Consider the following 18002-nt stretch of genomic DNA (forward strand, 5'->3'; position numbering starts at 1 on the left):
ACAACAAGGTGATGGAAGATAAAGTTAATCTAAAAATTTAACAAACAATGCTATATTAAAAGCATGCTGCCTTCAGAAAAAGATATTTATGGTTATTTAAATTAAAAACAAAAAAATTTTGTTTTACTCAAAATCAAGAATAAATAAAAATCTAGCCTTATTCACTCCATTCAAAAAGCAGGACAAGCTTCGTGGGCATGCGACCTGTGCAGTCACCCAGGGCTCCGTGCAGAGACAGGCCCCCCTGCTGGGTTTAACGTTCTACTGTTGCTCTCCTGAAATTTGAACAGGAAGTCCTCCATTTTCATTTTGCACTGGCCCCGGATATTACATACACAGCTGGTCCTGGTGGCACTTCACAGTTAAGAAAGTAAACATTTACCTAGGCCAATTCCAAAAAATAAGAATAAATTTAAGGCTCTTTGATAGCATTTATCTGCTGTCATCTATGCCACATTTACACTTTTCCAAGTGCCTGTGACAATTTTTTTAATTAGCATAACTAGATCTTTTATGATTAATTTTTCAAGTATTAAATGTCAGAGCACAATTTTAGTTTTATTTTCCCACTGGTTTACACTGCTTTACGTTTTTCTGTGAATATGCATGTTGGTTTCCTAGGAAACCATTCTCAGAGGAAAAAAAATGATGAGCCATTTTCTTAAATTAGAAGCTACCTTTCCAGAAGCTGTGTGTTTATGGACAAGAGTTTTACAATGATTCCTTTTTCTCCTCATCTCCTCCATGTCAAAATTACAATAAACAACACCCCCTAAACAAATGTCCTGTGCTGAATTCAAAACTGAGTGGAGAGGGGCCGGCTGAGTGGTTAAGTTCGTGCGCTCCGCTTTGGCAGCCCAGGGTTTCGCTGGTTCGGATCCTGGGTGCGGACATGGCACTGCTCATCAGGCCATGCTGAGGCAGCGTCCCACATGGCACAACCAGAGACGCTCACAACTAGAATATACAACTATGTACTGGGGGGCTTTGGGGAGAAGAAGAAGAAGAAGAAAAAATAGGAAGATAGGCAATAGATGCTAGCTCAGACGACAATCTTTTAAAAAGATTAAAAAGAGTAGAGAAATTAGAATTTAGTTAGAATACATTTAAAATGTATGAATTTCCTCCAAAAGGTGGCAAAAATGAAAAACACAGCATATAAAGCCTAAAGGTTCAAATGGTAAATCAAGTTAAGGCAGATAGCAGGGGAAACAGTTTTAGGGGCGATGGAGGGCTGCTACTACAAGAAATGGGTGACTGATTGGCTAATGAAAGTATCTACAAATCAATTGTCTAACCTCAAAGAGAAAAGTTAACAGACAATGCTGAGATAAGTCTTTTGGCTGTTAAACTTCTAAAGTATAAATAATATATTTATCTAATCTATTCTCCTTTGGTTTTGAAGTGGACAACAGCACTGGGTTACAAATATTTTACAAAACTCTTTAAAGTTTTTCAATTGTCCCAAATATGCCAAAGCGTCTTTATTTTAGAAAAGAATTTTCCCTCCTCTATGGAAAGCAAAAAAGAAAATAAGACAATATACATACTAATATGAAAGTTTTTAAAAATTTGGAGACATTATTAATATTTCTAAATATATGCATTAAACTCTGGGCCTTTCATATACATAGAATTGTATAACTTAATGAAAAGTTAAGATTGATACTTAGCAGCAGAGTAATTAAAAATGCGACAACCCTTGCAATGTTAAAACTTTATAACTTTTTCATTTAGAATCAGTATCTTTGAAGATGTATAAAAGTCCAAGTGTAGGGAGAACATTTAAAATAAACTACGCTGCTTACACTTTCAGATTTCAAGCAGAAAGAGCTCCACTTTGAACTCCAATATTTTCCATGCATCTCCTTTTTTTTTTTCTTTTTTGAGGAAGACTGGCCCTGAGCTAACGTCTACTGCCAATCCTCCTCTTTTTGCTGAAGAAGACCGGCCCTGAGCTAACACCCATGCCCATCTTCCTCTACTTTATATGTTGGGATGCCTACTACAGCATGGCTTGCCAAGTGGTGCCATGTCCGCACCCGGGATCTGAACCGGCAAACCCCAGGTTGCCAAAGCAGAACGTGCAAACTTAACCACTGCGCCACCGGGCCGGCCCCTCCATGCATTTCCTTTTGAACCTTTCAATGTTCATGTGACACTGGTTGATTCACTGGCTAGTGAAAGAGCATGGCATTGCCCAGAACAGGTGCGGTAGCAAATACTCAGACTTGGATGGCATTACACACATTCACTTATTATTCTGACTGGAGCCTCTCTGCCCACTTCACAGCATTCCAGCAAAAGCAGATGTAAGTCAGGCAGCAAGTCTGTCACACTTCACTCGCCTGCTGCAAGCCAGGCTGGAAAGTACTCATATAATGAACTTGTTTTCCAGAACTTCTGTTTATATAGCCTACATCACCATCTCTGGCAAGGGAGAAAAACATCAAGAAAAGACAATGTTTTTCTCAGTACTCATTTAGCAATTGTCAGTCACTCTCCCCCAAAGCCCAAAGCATCCTGACATTGGCACAAAACGTTCATCTATCTCCCATGATGACCAGGCTCTCTAGCCGGCCAGCGTGGCTATTCCAGCTGCTCAGCACATCAGTGTTTGCTGGTACATAGATGCAGGGAAACACCCAGTAATTTCATTCTGATATAAAACACATAACTAAAGACACGTCTATGGTATAGTAAAAACCAAGTGCTTTTTATAGGTGTAAATATATAGACATGCATATGTCTATACAAACACATGCACACAGTTACATATATGTGTATATGTCTGTGTGTATTTTTTTTTTCTTTTTAAAGGCAGCGGTGCAGGAGAGAAGTTCTGAGAAAAGTATGGAAGGAAAAGTAGACGTAGTGGATGCTCCAAGACTCCAAAATGTCCCCTATAATATTGGACTAACCCCTGGTTTTTATAGGAAGGTTGGGAACACTTCCCAGCCCTCCACAGTCTACCTGGTGCTTTTCCCTGACTGATTCCAATCCAAATACACAACTATTAATGGCAGGAACTCTCCAGGTGCCCAGTCTTAAGAACATAAGCAAGAGAAAAGGATAAGTCATTGAGCTGGAATCCAGCAGTCACAGACCACCTTTGTTATAGTTTTAAATTACAACACATTACGGATTAAATTTTTAACCTTAAATCTATGACCTTAATTTAGAACATTTTTCCTTTTTGTAAATAAATGAAATAGCTATAAATTCCTTCTTGATAAGTACTAATAAAGTCTCAATATTTACTTTCATGCATGCCTTGAATGTCTAATCCATTTTTGAAATAACAGATATACAAGAGGAAATGTATGAAAAGGAGAATTATAATCAATTGCCAAAAAAAATCTTAAGTATTTTTTTAAGTTTTTTTAAACTTGCTGAAAAGTGATCCATTTATGAATTAAGAACTTATGATTTAAGAACCACGCTTCACATTCACTGGCTCCACTTACTAGCTGTATGGCCTTGGGAAAGTAGACTTCATGTCTTTAAACCTCAGTTCTCCCATCTGTAAAATGGGTCAAGAACAGCACATACTGCACAGAGTTCTTGAGTCTATTAAATAAGGAAAACAACTCCGCATAGAGACTTGCACATGGTAAGCATTCAGGAAAGCTGACTACGTATAGAGCTATCAGAACAGAGAGAGATATACAAACATTAAAAAAAATAAATCAAAGGCCCACTATACGCCCAGCCTTACGTAATTATCCACTTGGGTACTTTATATTAGTATTTCAATAGAATTTGCCTACTAGAATTGAAGGTGAATGTTCTAAAAGGTTGTATCTGTTTGTCATAGTAATAAATGAGAAAATACAAGAGAACAGGTCCAACATACCATCTTTTCCTCGGTATTTGTTTTCATTTGTTCTCACTGACTGTGATTCAGTGCCATCTGGAACCTAAAGATAGAAAATGGGCCATTTAGTCATCTCCAACTCACAACCAGAGATACGGTATTGTAAATAATTCCATGAGTAACCTTTAGAGCACAAGAAATGAACTCAGAATTATAACAATCATGGAAAAAAAGCACTATGGTTATAATCAACAAGCAATTGTCCAACAAATATTTGATTACCCACAACTAGTAAGACATAATACTAAGCCCTGTGGGGAATATGAAAAGTGTCAAGAGCATCCTTGCCATCAAGAATACCCCCATTTAGTTGAGGGAGAAGACAAATATATCAAAAAGCTAGTAAGATCCATCAACAGATGAGTGGATAAACAAAATGCGCTCTATCCACACAGTCGAAATGTTGTTCAGCAATAAAAAGAAATGAAGTACTGACACACGCCATGACGTGGATGAGCCTTGAAAACCTCACACAAAGTGAAAGGAACCAGTCACAAGGGCCACAGATTGTATGATTCCATTTCTATGAAATGCCCAGAATAGGCAAATCATAGAGACTAAAAAGTAGATTAGTGGCCTAGGGGTAAGGAGGGGAATATGGAGAATGTCTTGCTGGAAGGCATAGGCTTTCTCTTGGCGATGATGAAAATGTGCTAAAACTGACTGTGGCAATGGCTGCAAATCTGTGAATACACTAAAAACCACTGAAATGTAGACGTTAAATGAGGGAGTCAGATGGTTTGTAAATCACATCTCAATAAGGCTGCTATAAAACCAACTTCTAAGTTGACATGTAGATAATAAAATAGAAATTCTTCAAATTTAAAAAAAAAGCTAGTAATCAATGTGAGACAAATTAAAACTAAATTGCCAAACAGGTAATAAGAGTTCAGATATTCAAAGGAACTCCTTTCTCAAGGGTTGGGGCAGTGACACCCGAAGAACGGAGCTCTCCACGTGTTTGTGGACATGGCAAAACAGGCCAGATCCCCTCCCCAGCAAGTGTGGCCAGGCAGTACCTCCTCCACATCAAGGAAGGCTTCAGAAGGAACTCGGGAATCAGGACTCCAGATCAATCGTACATAAAGGTCTACCTGATTGAATTATCTTTAAAATAATCACTCTATTGGATTTTCATCTCTACACAGAAGCAAGTGTCCTTTATAGTCCCCTCTCCATACATTTTACCTCAAGCAGTTAGCCAAAAAGCACTCACCCCTCCACCTGCAGTCTAAGAAGGATCTAGAAAAGCAGTGAGACAGGTACAGAGAGGCACTACTGAGAGACTGGCAGTTCCCAGGACAGTGCACAGTGACTACCGAATCGCAAAAGTGGTGCAAGGGTCATGGCACTACTTCAATCCCCCTCAGGACAGAGCAACACCATTCTTCCTCGGCCCACAAGCCTGTAAAAGGCTAGCCCTCCACGGCACAACGAACACAGTGAGTGAGTCTAATCTTACCTATCAACACATATTTTGGAGCATGTGGTCGGAACTCTTTTCCTTAGCAATTGAAGATGACAGTGCGGATGGTATTCATTTCTGCATTATATTTCCTAGTGTCAGCAAGGGCTTCAGGAGGAAGCATTTAAAATGGAAGAGCTGAATAATATGTACTTATCTGAGAATAGAATAACTGCCAGTGAAGATAGCTGGCCCATGTTTGCTTGAGGGATGGGGGACATATTTTTAATGAGTGGCAGTGTTTCAATGAAAGGCATGCAGTGTAAGCAAGTTAACATTATTTTAATTCAGTTGTGCTATTTCTCTCTTAATGACTCCATGAGATGATACAGTCCACCAATTACCTTGGACTCAAACCATGTGGTTTAGACATTACCAGGAATTTGGTGAAAAATGCTGCTTCTAGCATTGAGTAGCAAGATCCCCTTGGAGATTGGAAGGAATCCCACAGTATGTATTCTGCTTAGGCTCAGCACTTGGCCCCCTCCCCCTTTTTATTTACTCTTAACTCTGTTAGAGAGGGTTCTTCAGTTGAGAAGGAAATGTCATAATACCATATTTCCTCACCATTCATTTTTCTACAGCTGGAAACTTAGCCCAGTCCTTCAACTCCAGAGCATGTCCCAAATAATCACCGGGAGGTAAGCAAGTGTTTAACTGCCTCATAGCAGCAAGAGACCTGCTCAGAGCAATCCAGTGACCCCAAAACTCCTGTAAAATGGACTGGATTTGATCCACAATTGATCATGCAAACAGAGTAGCAATCTATAGCGACAAAGGATTTCCTGGAAGAATGAAATATCTACAAAAAGCAAAAAACCTCTGCATGACAGAAGGATATCTTAAATATAAGCCCTTTCATTCCTTCTTTTTTTTTTTAAAGAATCATAGGATTTTTTTTACCCTCTATTTACAGTGTAAATATGATTCTTAACATCAGAATCATATATGGAAACCCAAATATAGCTGGATGCAGAGTGGTTAAAACCACGTCCTTTAGAGTCAGACAAATTTGCCTTTACTATCTACGGGACATTGAGCAAGTTACTTAAAGTCTGTGAGCCTCAGCCATAGAATGGAAAGACAATACCTCACTCACAGGACAGCTATAAAGACTAAACAAGATAAAGCAAGGAAAGTAGCCGTCATGGTAAGTGTTCAGTAGTGGTGGCAGCAATTATTATTGTCATTATCATCACTGCAAGCATTGTTCAAGATTTCTTTTGTTTGTTCTCAATCCAAGCATCCCCCTGGGTCTTCTAGACCAGAGCTATTCAAAGTGCCAACTGAGAACAGGCCAGAATGTAAATCAACTTCAACCCTAAGAACATCATTTGGTTCAGCTGACTTTTTTTTGGTAGCAAGACTTTCTCAATAAAAGAACAGATGATATTAATTTATATCTTTTGCAAGCTCCTTAGGTCCTCACGGACAAGTAACAAATAGCCTACCAACTGGCTGTTTGCAGTAGCACTGGCTAGGTTGCACAGGTCTCTTACTTTTGCCAGGCCTTCCCTGATATCTCTTCGTCTTCCAGACTTCAACAGCTTCCACTAACAAATTAACCATCTTGACAAATATTTACTCAAATCTTCTATGTGCTGGGGACTGACCTAGGCACTATCCACAAAGGGGAAGTTTTGCATGCTTCAGGGTTCCTATTTTGTAATTCAGCTGCAATTAGCTCCCTCACATTCCACTTCTATTCATCCCCCAGTGAATCTAGAAAAAAGCAAACATTCCTACCAGAGTTAACAGATAAGGAAAGGTCCCCTACCTCCTACACTTTTCTATAAGTAACAATTGGCAGTCACGTTGTCTCGGGGTTGGCGCCACTCCTAATGCTCCAAGGACACCTAACACAAGGATTATCACTCTGAATTTTAACTTGTTTAATTTTCTGCCCCATCACTATAACTTCTAGAAGGACAGGGATCAAGTCCCTCTTGATCACTGCCAGTACAGAGCTTCGGTGCTTGGCATGTACATGCTCATTAAGTTTTTAATGATTTCAATTAAACTGGACCAGTCCAGTTGATTCGAAGCAATTATTCCTTTGCTTTAACATCAAAAAAGAAAACCTACTTTGTCGTTTGACTCTCTCTGTTGAGCAAATATGTCTCTGACGTCAGGAATCTGGTACTGTTTGTTTTTTTTCCTCAAGGTCTGAGAGACGGTCTCTACCCGCTTCTGAACAGCTGCTGCCTGGGTCCGGGTCAGTGTTGACAAAAACACCATACTTTCTTGGGGATCTCCAGCAGCCTCTCCGAAGAGATTGGACAAGCCGGCCTCCTTAAGCCACTCTTCTTCCAATTCTCCCTCTAAGACAGTAGAAAAGAATGGCATTTAAATCACAAAATAGGAGAACTTTTACATTTTTTAAGCTGTTTAAAAATTCTTACTGAAACATTTATCGCAACCCAACTGCAGTGCTAAGAATCATTATCGGAAACTTGGACAGCTGCCACCAACTCCAGCCACAAAGATATCAAATTTTAGATCCATTTCATATATACTCAATTAAAATTTTCAAATGACTTCACATATAATTAACCTCTAGAACTTCTCTGCAGATTAACTAGGGGAAGATAACACTGTTCCTTTTCCAGAGACGAGCGAGCAATGAAAAGATAACTTACTTCCATCAAGTTACAGAAAAAAGTCAATGCTGAGGATAGCCATTAAAGCCCATGTCTTGGCTTAAATTCAGCACTGCCCCAGAATCCAACACTAACTGATGGAAAGGCTTGCGTTCTCTGTCCACTGGAGCTGACAGGGAGTGTGGCAAAGAAGTACAGAGCGTCTGGACATGAGGAACTCATTGATTTCAAAGTAACTTTTTTAATCCCCTTAGTCAGCATATCAGATTCGTGTTTCTCACAAATAAAAAAAAAGCACACTATTTTCAGCAAAAAATTAGCTTATTATAGGAAACTAATAGCTGAATCAATTCAAAACACTAAAAACAGGAAGTAAACAGCAAAGCAAATATTGCGTAAGATCTAATGAAAATTACAGAAAAATCAAACGATAACTAGAACAGATTCACTCCAAGCACAAAGTTTATAGAAGAAAACAGAAGACCAATGAGTTGGGACACAAAAGACTTGCACTCATACCCCATTTCTGCACCTTGATAGCCATGTCACTTTGGGCTAGTCACTGAGCCTCAAGTTGATTCTGTTCTCATCTGTCACATGGAGCACAGCCGCCCTGGCTGCCTCATAACCAAATGTGAGAATGCTATATGGAAAGAGCTTTGCAGGGCTCTATTACAGCCCACATCATGTGATGTAGAACTGACTGGTTTGCCTGTCTATCCTTCTACACTACAGAAACTCCTCGACAGCAGAAATCAAGTACTAACAACCTTGGCTTCAAGAAACATAACGGAGCACCAGGCATTCAGCATGCCAGGCAAGAAAAACTGTTTACTGACACAAAACGTCAGCCATTATTATTAATGCTGTTAAGGGAGAACTCAGTATAGGTGCATAAAAACAAATTGCCAGAAAAAGCTGATATTCCCATGAAAAGAAAAGTAATTAAATAGAGTCACTTGTGCTATTAAAAAGTAAAGGTAAAACTCAAGCAATTTAAAGTGAAAGAAAAGACATGGGCATGTAGAAACATCTCCAATTCTTCTCAACAATCACATTATGAACAATAACCTATGAATTCATTTTAATTTTGGAAAATTATGAAATAGCTAATGACACATGACTATGTATCAGGCTTGAATGCTGTTTTCTGTAGGATGCTTTCTCTTTATTCAGCAGACCACTGGTATGCGGCTTCCATCTTGAGCCATTGAGACAGAAATGTTGAGAGATACTATTAATTATCCCAAATAAGCTCGATTTTTCTCGTAAAGTGAGAAAGAATGAGAGTAAAACAGAAGAGAACCCAAACAAAAGAATGAGTTCTTTATAATTTTCTTTTACACATCTAAGAAATGTTAAATTAAGAAAAGTCTCCAATTTTCTTTTTAAAGTCTTATTGGTTGATTTTTCAAGCAATGTTATAGCAAAGGAGAAAAACCTATTCAGGTCAATTTCGCTGCCTAAACAACTCAATGCTAAGTCATTTAGTTAAGAAGTCATCCATTAAAAAGGAGGTCATTATTAGTGTGGGTTATTAGACACTGACTGTGGCTCTTACTTTTCTGGCATTTATATCAACTTACAAACCAAAGACATACTTACAAACTTATGGATGGCACCAAGCATAGAAAGAAAGCTAATATAATAGATGCCAGAATTGGGCATCAAAGACTTGGTGACTGCTTGAATTTGAGAGATTAAAAGGAAAAATATGAAATTTAAGGGAAAAAAAATTTCTACGTGTTTCTTCTAGAATATCAAGTATAGTAGTGGAGACTGTGGGAAATATGGCTGAAAAGAGACTTAAGAGAAATTATGGACCAAATACAAGAAACAAGCAAACACGGAGACTAAAAATGTGAATACCATCTTCCTCTGTACACATTTGCACCCTTAGATTAGCTGGCTAAACCTGTGGCATTGCATCCAATCTGCAATACTCTACTTTGAAAGAAAAGATGACCAGGACTGGGATGGGTCTGAAAATCACCCACAAGGATTGGTTTATGTGAATCTTCTTGCTTTCTAGAAGGACTTGGCTAGGAATAAGATAACTATCCAGAAACATTCGAAAGACTATGGTGTAAAAATACAATAGACTTGTTCTGCTCTTCCAAAAGGCAGAATTACAGCAAGTGAGTCAAAGGGAGAGTACAGCAGATTATAAATCAATAAAATAAAGAACCTCAAAACAACCCAAGCTGACGGACCAAAGGAGAAACAGTATTCCTGCAAAGTAGTGAGCTTTCCATCAGCATCTATACTCACTAGAGGCCAAATGACCATGTGGCTAGGACACCCCAGAAGGAATTAGAAGGGAGCCTAGATGAGTTCAAAGATCAAGTGTAATTCTGTCTGATACAGTACGCTTAGTCAACAAGATTCTAGCCATATCTAAGACTAAGCGAATTTACTCATGCCACTTATGTTTGGCAGCTGTGTCCATAAATCTACCACAAACAAGTAATTTTCAAGTTGAAAGGCAACTGGCATTATCTTTTTTTTTTTGGTTGAACTAACTTTAAAGAGCTTTTTTTTGTTCTCCTCTTCCTTTCCATGTGTTCACCTCCCATAAATACATTTACAAAAGAAAAAGTCTTATTTCTTTAGTTATTACCATCAGGCTCTTTGACAACCACGACCTCTTGATCTTCTTGTCGGTTCTCATTAGATTTCTTGATATTTTCTAGTTCAGTCCAATAGTCTTCCATAGATACTTCATCCATAGAATCCTGGGAACTGGATCGATCAAATGGAGGTTTTTCCGTCACTTTGGTGATTTGCTGGTTCATAGTGTACTGGCCACATCTGCGACTATAAATTCAAAAGAAAACATGGTTCATTTTAGTACATGAGGAAGCAGTATAATTTCTAAAAGAACATAGCACTGAGCTGGGGTATCCAGAAACTCAAGTTCTTAATAAAACCGAAGAGATATGTATTTTGAAATGGTTTGCCTTGAGATGCTACTGATTATAATATACTTGTAGAATGAACCAAGAGTTTCAGTCTCTACAGAAAAGTATGAAAAACAAATAGCAATATGATAAATCATTTTTGCATTTCCATCTCTCTTAAATTATTTTAAGATTCCTTTAAACCTGCAAGTTTGTTCTTAGGAAGCAATAGGTTAAATTTGATTGCAGGCTATTAATTAAACTGGGATTGAATTTTACACAATATTTCATATTTCTCGTTTATATCCGTAAACCAAACTGAGTCAACCCTCATTTTGCAAAATATCTGCAATCAATGAATGAGGTACTATTTGAATTTCCATTTTATCTTTGGAATTAAAACATAAATAGAACCATAATATATTAAGTTCACTGTCACATTCTACTATAGAAAGCCACTTTTTTGTGTGTGTGTGAGGAAGAGTGGCCCTGAGCTACTAACATCTGTTGCCAATCTTCCTCTTTTTGTTTGAGGAAGATTGTTGCTGAGCTGACATCTGTGCCAACCTCCCTCTATTTTATGTGGGGATGCTGCCACAGCACGGCTTGAGAGTGGTGCTAGGTCCACACCAGGGATCCAAACCTGCGAACCCTGTGCCACTGAAGCGGAACGCACAAACTCAACCACTATGCCACCAGGCCGGCCCCTAGAAAGCAATGTTTAACCTCTACTTACAAATGTATCCGTTACTTAAAATGTGGTAAAACCTCACTTATTGGGAAAATTCATTTCTTGGCAATTCTGAATAAATAGTTAGGAATTACTTTAAACGTTTATTTAAAATATTATCTATGAAGACAGGGATAAATTGAATAAATGAAGGCGTTTTTATGCCTTCAAGTTAACTATATTTTTTCCTTATAAGTCACATCCCACCTACTGTTAAAATTAAAGGACCTTATAATAAAAACCCATATATAATAGAAATATTAAATTTTTGTCTTATTATTGTTCATACTGAGATAAAGGGGGAAAAGCCTAATTACTTAAAAGAGGAAACTGTGTTTCAGTTATGGTGCTTCCCTTTTATAGACAATAATTTTTTTAAAATACAATTTGAATGGGGACAGTAATTGGTGAACTCGTATTTTGTTATTCTAATTTCAAATTGCTCTTTTATCTCCCAAGAGGACATTAGGAAATAATACTTTGCTACATTGGTTTCACTTACTGCACATATGGAAAATAAAAAGAAACGCAATAAAACAAAATTCTTTACTAGCGTGTGAACATTTTCACATTTAAACTGGCCTTTCCCATTATGATTTAAGTAGCACGATTTAATACCACACCAGGAAGAGGGTCACAAAACTCGGGTCAAACCTCCCTGGCAGTTTAATTCCAACTGGTTTCTTAGAAAAAGTCAAAGAACTTAATTGCCTATTGCTGCAAATCAAGGCAATGCAGCTAACTACTTAACTGTAACATGTTAATAGGCCAGTTTTATTCCTTTAAAGATGGTTCTCTCTGCCTTGATTACGCACTTTACTAATACTCGTCGCATGAATGAGTGAACAATTGCTATTCTCTCTCCCCAGTAGCAACCCTGGGGTGGTGACATGCGGTGTTATGACCAGGGCCAACACAAGGAAGTCTAGACATGTGTGTGGATCTCTTTCCTCCAGTCTCCATTGTCCATTGTTCACTTCCCCCATCCCTTAATTCAAGGGGTACTTCCTCCCTCCCTGCCCCAGCCGTCCTGTTTACATTGCTGTATCCCCCCTGGTCCCCTTCTCTCGCCCAGCTGGCCAGGACACAGTCAGTGTTCTCACTTGACAGTTTACACTCCTGACTGTTAAATTAAACTGTGAATGAGAAAGCTATCTCCATCTTAAAAACGAAAAATAAGTTATATTATTTTTTTATTTCTGTGATCAGCAGCCCAACCTATCCATGGGTCATATTCCTTAATCCTGCTTTACCAGGAGACCTAAAGCTGGTTTACAGACTGTCCAGCAGATTCGCTTTGGGTTTATTTCACGTCAAATACGTAGTTGCCCTATCTTGCTTTTGTTTTCTCTCTCATTATAATGTAAGACTGTCTACCTTACTCCTGTCTCCTACAACCCTCAGCCCCACGGGAGACACAATAAGTACTGTGGAATGTGTGAAGTATAATGACTAATGCCAAATAATTTGGTTTATCTGCTCACAGAAAAGAGGTGCAGCTGAACTAAAAGGACATTAAGCCTTTCACTCCTGAAGGAATGTGTTTATTCTGGCAAGAATTTTCCGGGAAATTTCCATTAAGATAGCATGTGCCGAAAAATGCAAGGGCATTGAGCAACAGTATTGTTACGTAAATATACCTTCTGTATCAAGCCCTGCCTTCAGAACATGCATAAAGCAAAAATCTAATCGCTTAGTGCTGATGAATTGACTCAATATTTTGACTTTAATAAGATTCAAAAGCTGAATAGGTTTGTTGTTGATAACCTCAAGACACTGAGTCATGCAAAGGAGGATTTTTTTTGTCGGCGGGGATTGCTGGTAAATGTTGCAAGAAAACATTTTCTTTTTTAAATCTTAGAGGATGGGGAGAGGGGAGGAGGAAACCACCTGGTGCCAGACTTCCCACCTTAGTCACCATGCCATGCATTTTACATTTTCTCTAAAAACGTAACCGAACATTCTTTAATTACAGTTTACATCAATAAACATGTCACGTCACTTCTTTTCTTCTTAGAATATCCTCTACTTTTGTACTCCAGACAGGCAACGGCTAAAAGTCTGGCCCTTCTAAAAACTGTGCTGGTAAGAGGCCAGTTAACTAGTTTCCGTGTTTCTGCTTTTAGGAGTATGTTATATGATACCGTGCTCATTCTGCGAATTGGGTTCAAATACATAAAAGCAACATCTGCTCGACATAATGAAGTGCAGAGCAGAAACAGTCTATATTTCCAAAAGATCCAAGCCAACACATGGTGCTGAAATCAAAGAAACACAGTTTGCACCACAGGCAACTACCAACTACCCACCCACCCCCGCCCCGACTTACTGGCAAATGTTCCTTCTTCCTCACTCCACTCCAGAATCCCATGTGCCAGTCATTCCCCATGGCCACTCTTCAAAAACTGCCACGCTTCTCACCTCTTACAATTATGACGATAGAACTAGACACAGTTCTCTAAAAGAAGTGGCTTTCTAGCCGGCTGCACAAGTCATGCTCTTTCCAACACTTCACAGTATGATCATTTTGCCTTTTTTTCACGGGCACTGACATCACCAGCAAATACTTTCAGACCCTTACAGGCCTTCGTGGAATGTTCTTTCTTTTTCATCTTACTAGCATGTCCTCGTGTTGTGTTTATAAAAGTTGGGGCTCCATTTCCTTATATTTTCGTCGGGTATACTTTATCTCATTTTTCTGTAATAGTTTTTCCACCTGGTCAGTGACTTTCAAATGTGCTGATAGCTTTCAGCGTATTAGTAATGCCTGTTATTTATGTTGTCATTGAGAATATTAAACTGGTCTGACACAATTCATTCTTCACAAGGAGGTGGAGGCTGCCATGCACTGTGCTGTGGTCTACCAGAAGAAAACAAGCTGACTGAGGACTCATCCTAGGAACAAGGCAATCAGCAAACACACGGAGCACTCGGAAGTAGGAGTCATAAGGACAAAAAATTCCAGCTCTACTTAACTATCTCTTAGGATCTTTGGAAAATCACTTCTCTAATTCTAACTTTTCCTGTCTATAAAATGGGAAGGATACCTAAGAAGATGAACTGCTTTGTTTGTTGTGAGTTATCACATAGGCATTCCTACTGATGTGCGTGATGGGTAACCATGAAGAGGGCATTCAAGTCAGCATCCTTGATGACACCTGCATAACTGCTCACTAGAGATAACTCCCCCTCCCATAGTCCTATAAGGTCACCTTTGCCCTCTTCTAAGGTTCAGAGAAATCACTTACCCTTTGGACAGCTGTTCTTAAACCTTTTGGTTTCAGGACTCCTTTACACACTTAAAAATTTTCAAGGACCCCCAAAGAGCTTTTGCTTATATGCATGATATCTACTGATCTACACACTATCAAAAATTAAAACTAAAAAAATTTGTAAATACTAATTCATTTAATATGAAAAATAATAAACATCTTAACATTAATATTTTTATGGAAAAAAACCTCTATTTTCCATAAAAAAAAAAAAACCAGTGAGACGAGTAGCATTGTTTTACATCTTTGAAACTGTCTTTAATGTCCGTCTTAAGAGAAGACATCTGGGTTCTCCTATCTGCCTCTGCAGGCAATCTTTTTGATACTGCACGTCCTCACGTGGTCTTTGGCAAACTCCATTGTATTCTCATGAGAGGAGGAGAGTGAAAAAGGCCACTAACGTCTTAGTGTTATTATGAAAATGGTTTTCATCTCCTACACCCCTGAAGGCATCTGCAGACCCCTAGGTGTTCCCCGACCGCACTTTGAAAACCACTGCTCTAGGATTCCTCAAAAACAGCTCCTAATGGATCTGAAAAGTACTTTTCGATTCTGTGGGCAGCGCTCCAGAAAGCCTTATTGAAAGAAACAGACATGCTTTCCTAGTGACTCTTGACCTACTTCTTTGTTTATTTTAGTTCAGTTTTACAGCCTTTCATCAAAACTGGGACTTATTCCAATGATACATCCATATTTAATTTATACTACAATGACAAAGAATAAAAACATCATTTAAAAACCTCTGCTTTGCCAAAGTCTTTCATCATTTGCTTTTATCCATCATGTATAATGGGCAGAAATTCTCTCTAAGCTTCCCCTTTAGGCCAGTGCATTTGAAAATGTGTGTTTTCTTTACTGCGCCTTTGTCACCCATACCTCTTCCTACGACCATCTCAAGGCAGATTTATTTGGAACTAGGACATTGCTTTGAACTCTTATTTACCTATCTGGTCCACTCTCTACTTTTTGTACCCCACCCCATCGAGGGTCCTGTTGCTCCACTTCATATCCAGTCGTCTCCTCATTCTGCCCCTTCAAGAGGCATTTTGTGGTCCAAAGTCTGCTTTCTTGAAGTCCTTTGATGCTAGGACTCGGTTTCGTTTATTAGTTTTGTTTTCTTACAAGAACCTTTCTAAAAAAGCTACCCTTTCTTTCATTTGACTTATCCTTCCTTTATTTCCAATGCAGGAAAAGAAGTGATTGGGTTGGGAGATATAAAAGAGAAGAAAATAAGGTTTATTTTTGTTCTGTTTTCAATGTACTTCCCCCTACCCAAAAAAAAGAAAGTTCTTACTCAGATCATGACTTATCATCAACCATAATGACCACGTATATTTTAGATGAAGCCATATTTAAGAGTAAACTCAAGGATGGTATTGGACCCCAGAGACTTGAATGTAGCCCATCATTTTCTAGATGAGGTAATGAGGTCCCAGGGTTAGGTCATCTCCAAAATCATCCAGCAAAGTGATGACAGAACCAAGATTACTGTCCTCATTTCTTCTTCAGTGGTCATTTTATTATACCAAATCAACTACCATAGGTAGAATTTATTTATTTATTTTTGCATCAGACGCTCCAATCTTTCTGAGTTTGTACTGCACATAGCAAAACCAAAAGAGATTTTGTGAACGCAGTCTATAATTCATGTTTTTAAATGACCACTACACTTATCTAGATAAAAACGCATTTAGCAATCAAACCATACCTCTTTAAAATGCATGAGAAACCTTCTTCAATGCCTTCTCTAAAATATGGCTAGTGTCAAGCTGGGGTGTGACTTCAAATATACTCATTTTTTAAAAAGCTTTCTTTGTTTTGAAAACGCTTAAAATGTTTTTAAGCTTCCCCAGCTACATTATCTCTATGTTGGAAGAAAAATTAAAAACGTGTCTCTGATGTGTAGATTTTTCTTTCATTTTGGCAGTGATATTAAAGAAGCAATCACTGCCACGATGAGATGCTGAAGTTATTAATACCCTGTAATGGCCCTGTCCATCAGAATACACTGAATTTGAATGATTATGAAGAGCTGCAGCCTATGAATGACCCAAGTCATTTTTTCCCCTTGTAAGTGAATGCCTACTATTGTTTAGCTGAAAGTAGTAATTATTAGAAGTGGCTCTGACATCTAGGAAGAAAGAACACTGACAACGCCTGAAGGCAGCATGAAGCTGAATATAAAGCAATACCACCCTGGACTCTTCTCACACCCAGGTAGCCTTCTGTGCCCAGGGCAAGGATTCCTCATCTCTTCTATATGACCCACCTACTACAGTTTTAAAAATATATTAACTTTCACAATTCAAGTAAACATACTTTTATTTTTTGCATATATTACCCCTTTCATTTGGGGGGGAAATAAAATTTACTCATTTCTTTCAGCTTTCTCTTTCTTTAAAAATAAAGTCACTTAGGGGCCAGCACGGTTGCACAGTGGTTAAGTTCATGTGCTCCACTTCGGGGCCTGGGGTTCACCGGTTCGGATCCTGGGCATGGACCCAGTACTGCTTGTCAAGCCATGCTATGGCAGGTGTCCCACGTATAAAATAGAGGAAGATGGGCATGGATGTTATCTCAGGGCCAGTCTTCCTCAGCAAAAAGAGCAGGATTGGTGGCAGATGTTAGCTCAGGGCTAATCTTCCTTAAAAAATAAATAAAGTCAGTGAACATCACTGAATAGCACGTTGCAGTCTTCGCAGAGTGTCCACCCAATTTTGACACACAGCAAAGCAATGAGCAAATAAACTGATTATCCTGTATTTACCCAACATTGCCTAAGCAAAACTGAGAAGAGAAGCCCATTGGTGGTGACACTGTTGAGGGCTAGCTTTGAAAACTTCACTTTATCCATTTTTACAGGAAACTATGGCGAAACCAATTCATATGCGAACATCACTAAAAGAATGGGGATACAGGCAGTGACCACCACCAGGTCTAGCAGCAAGAAAGGAGAAAAGGCACAAGACAGCAAGGCATGTGGAAGAGTCAGGAGTCAGCCAAGACAAGCTGGAACTACTCCCTTCCCTTTTCGATACAGACACAGGGCACAAAAGGGGCAATTATGGGCTATCACTGGCCACCAGCATAGGTCTTGCCATTTAGAGCTGTGGCTCTGGGTAGCAGTCAGATCCTCTTTGTTTCTGAGCTCCCCAAAT

At 38.8% G+C, this 18002-nt stretch overlaps 1 protein-coding gene across 11 annotated transcripts in view; it reads right to left on the reverse strand.

The window, feature by feature from the left end:
- ARHGAP18 (Rho GTPase activating protein 18) overlaps positions 1-18002 on the reverse strand; it is a 176698-nt gene that overhangs the window by 46335 nt on the left and 112361 nt on the right. For 9 of the 11 annotated variants that reach the window (XM_070496431.1, XM_070496427.1, XM_070496430.1 and 6 more), the window contains 3 exons: positions 10563-10759; positions 7428-7663; positions 3857-3920 (listed from right to left, as the gene is read on the reverse strand). In XM_070496431.1, the coding sequence (XP_070352532.1) occupies positions 3857-3920; positions 7428-7663; positions 10563-10759 (497 nt within the window). Of the gene's footprint in view, positions 1-3856; positions 3921-7427; positions 7664-7981; positions 8148-10562; positions 10760-13901; positions 14275-18002 lie in introns of those variants that run through there. The other 2 variants (XM_070496434.1, XM_070496436.1) reach the window with 2 other exon arrangements.

Source organism: Equus asinus, chromosome 24, assembly GCF_041296235.1.
Source record: "Equus asinus isolate D_3611 breed Donkey chromosome 24, EquAss-T2T_v2, whole genome shotgun sequence".
In the NCBI taxonomy this organism is placed as follows: domain Eukaryota; kingdom Metazoa; phylum Chordata; class Mammalia; order Perissodactyla; family Equidae; genus Equus; species Equus asinus.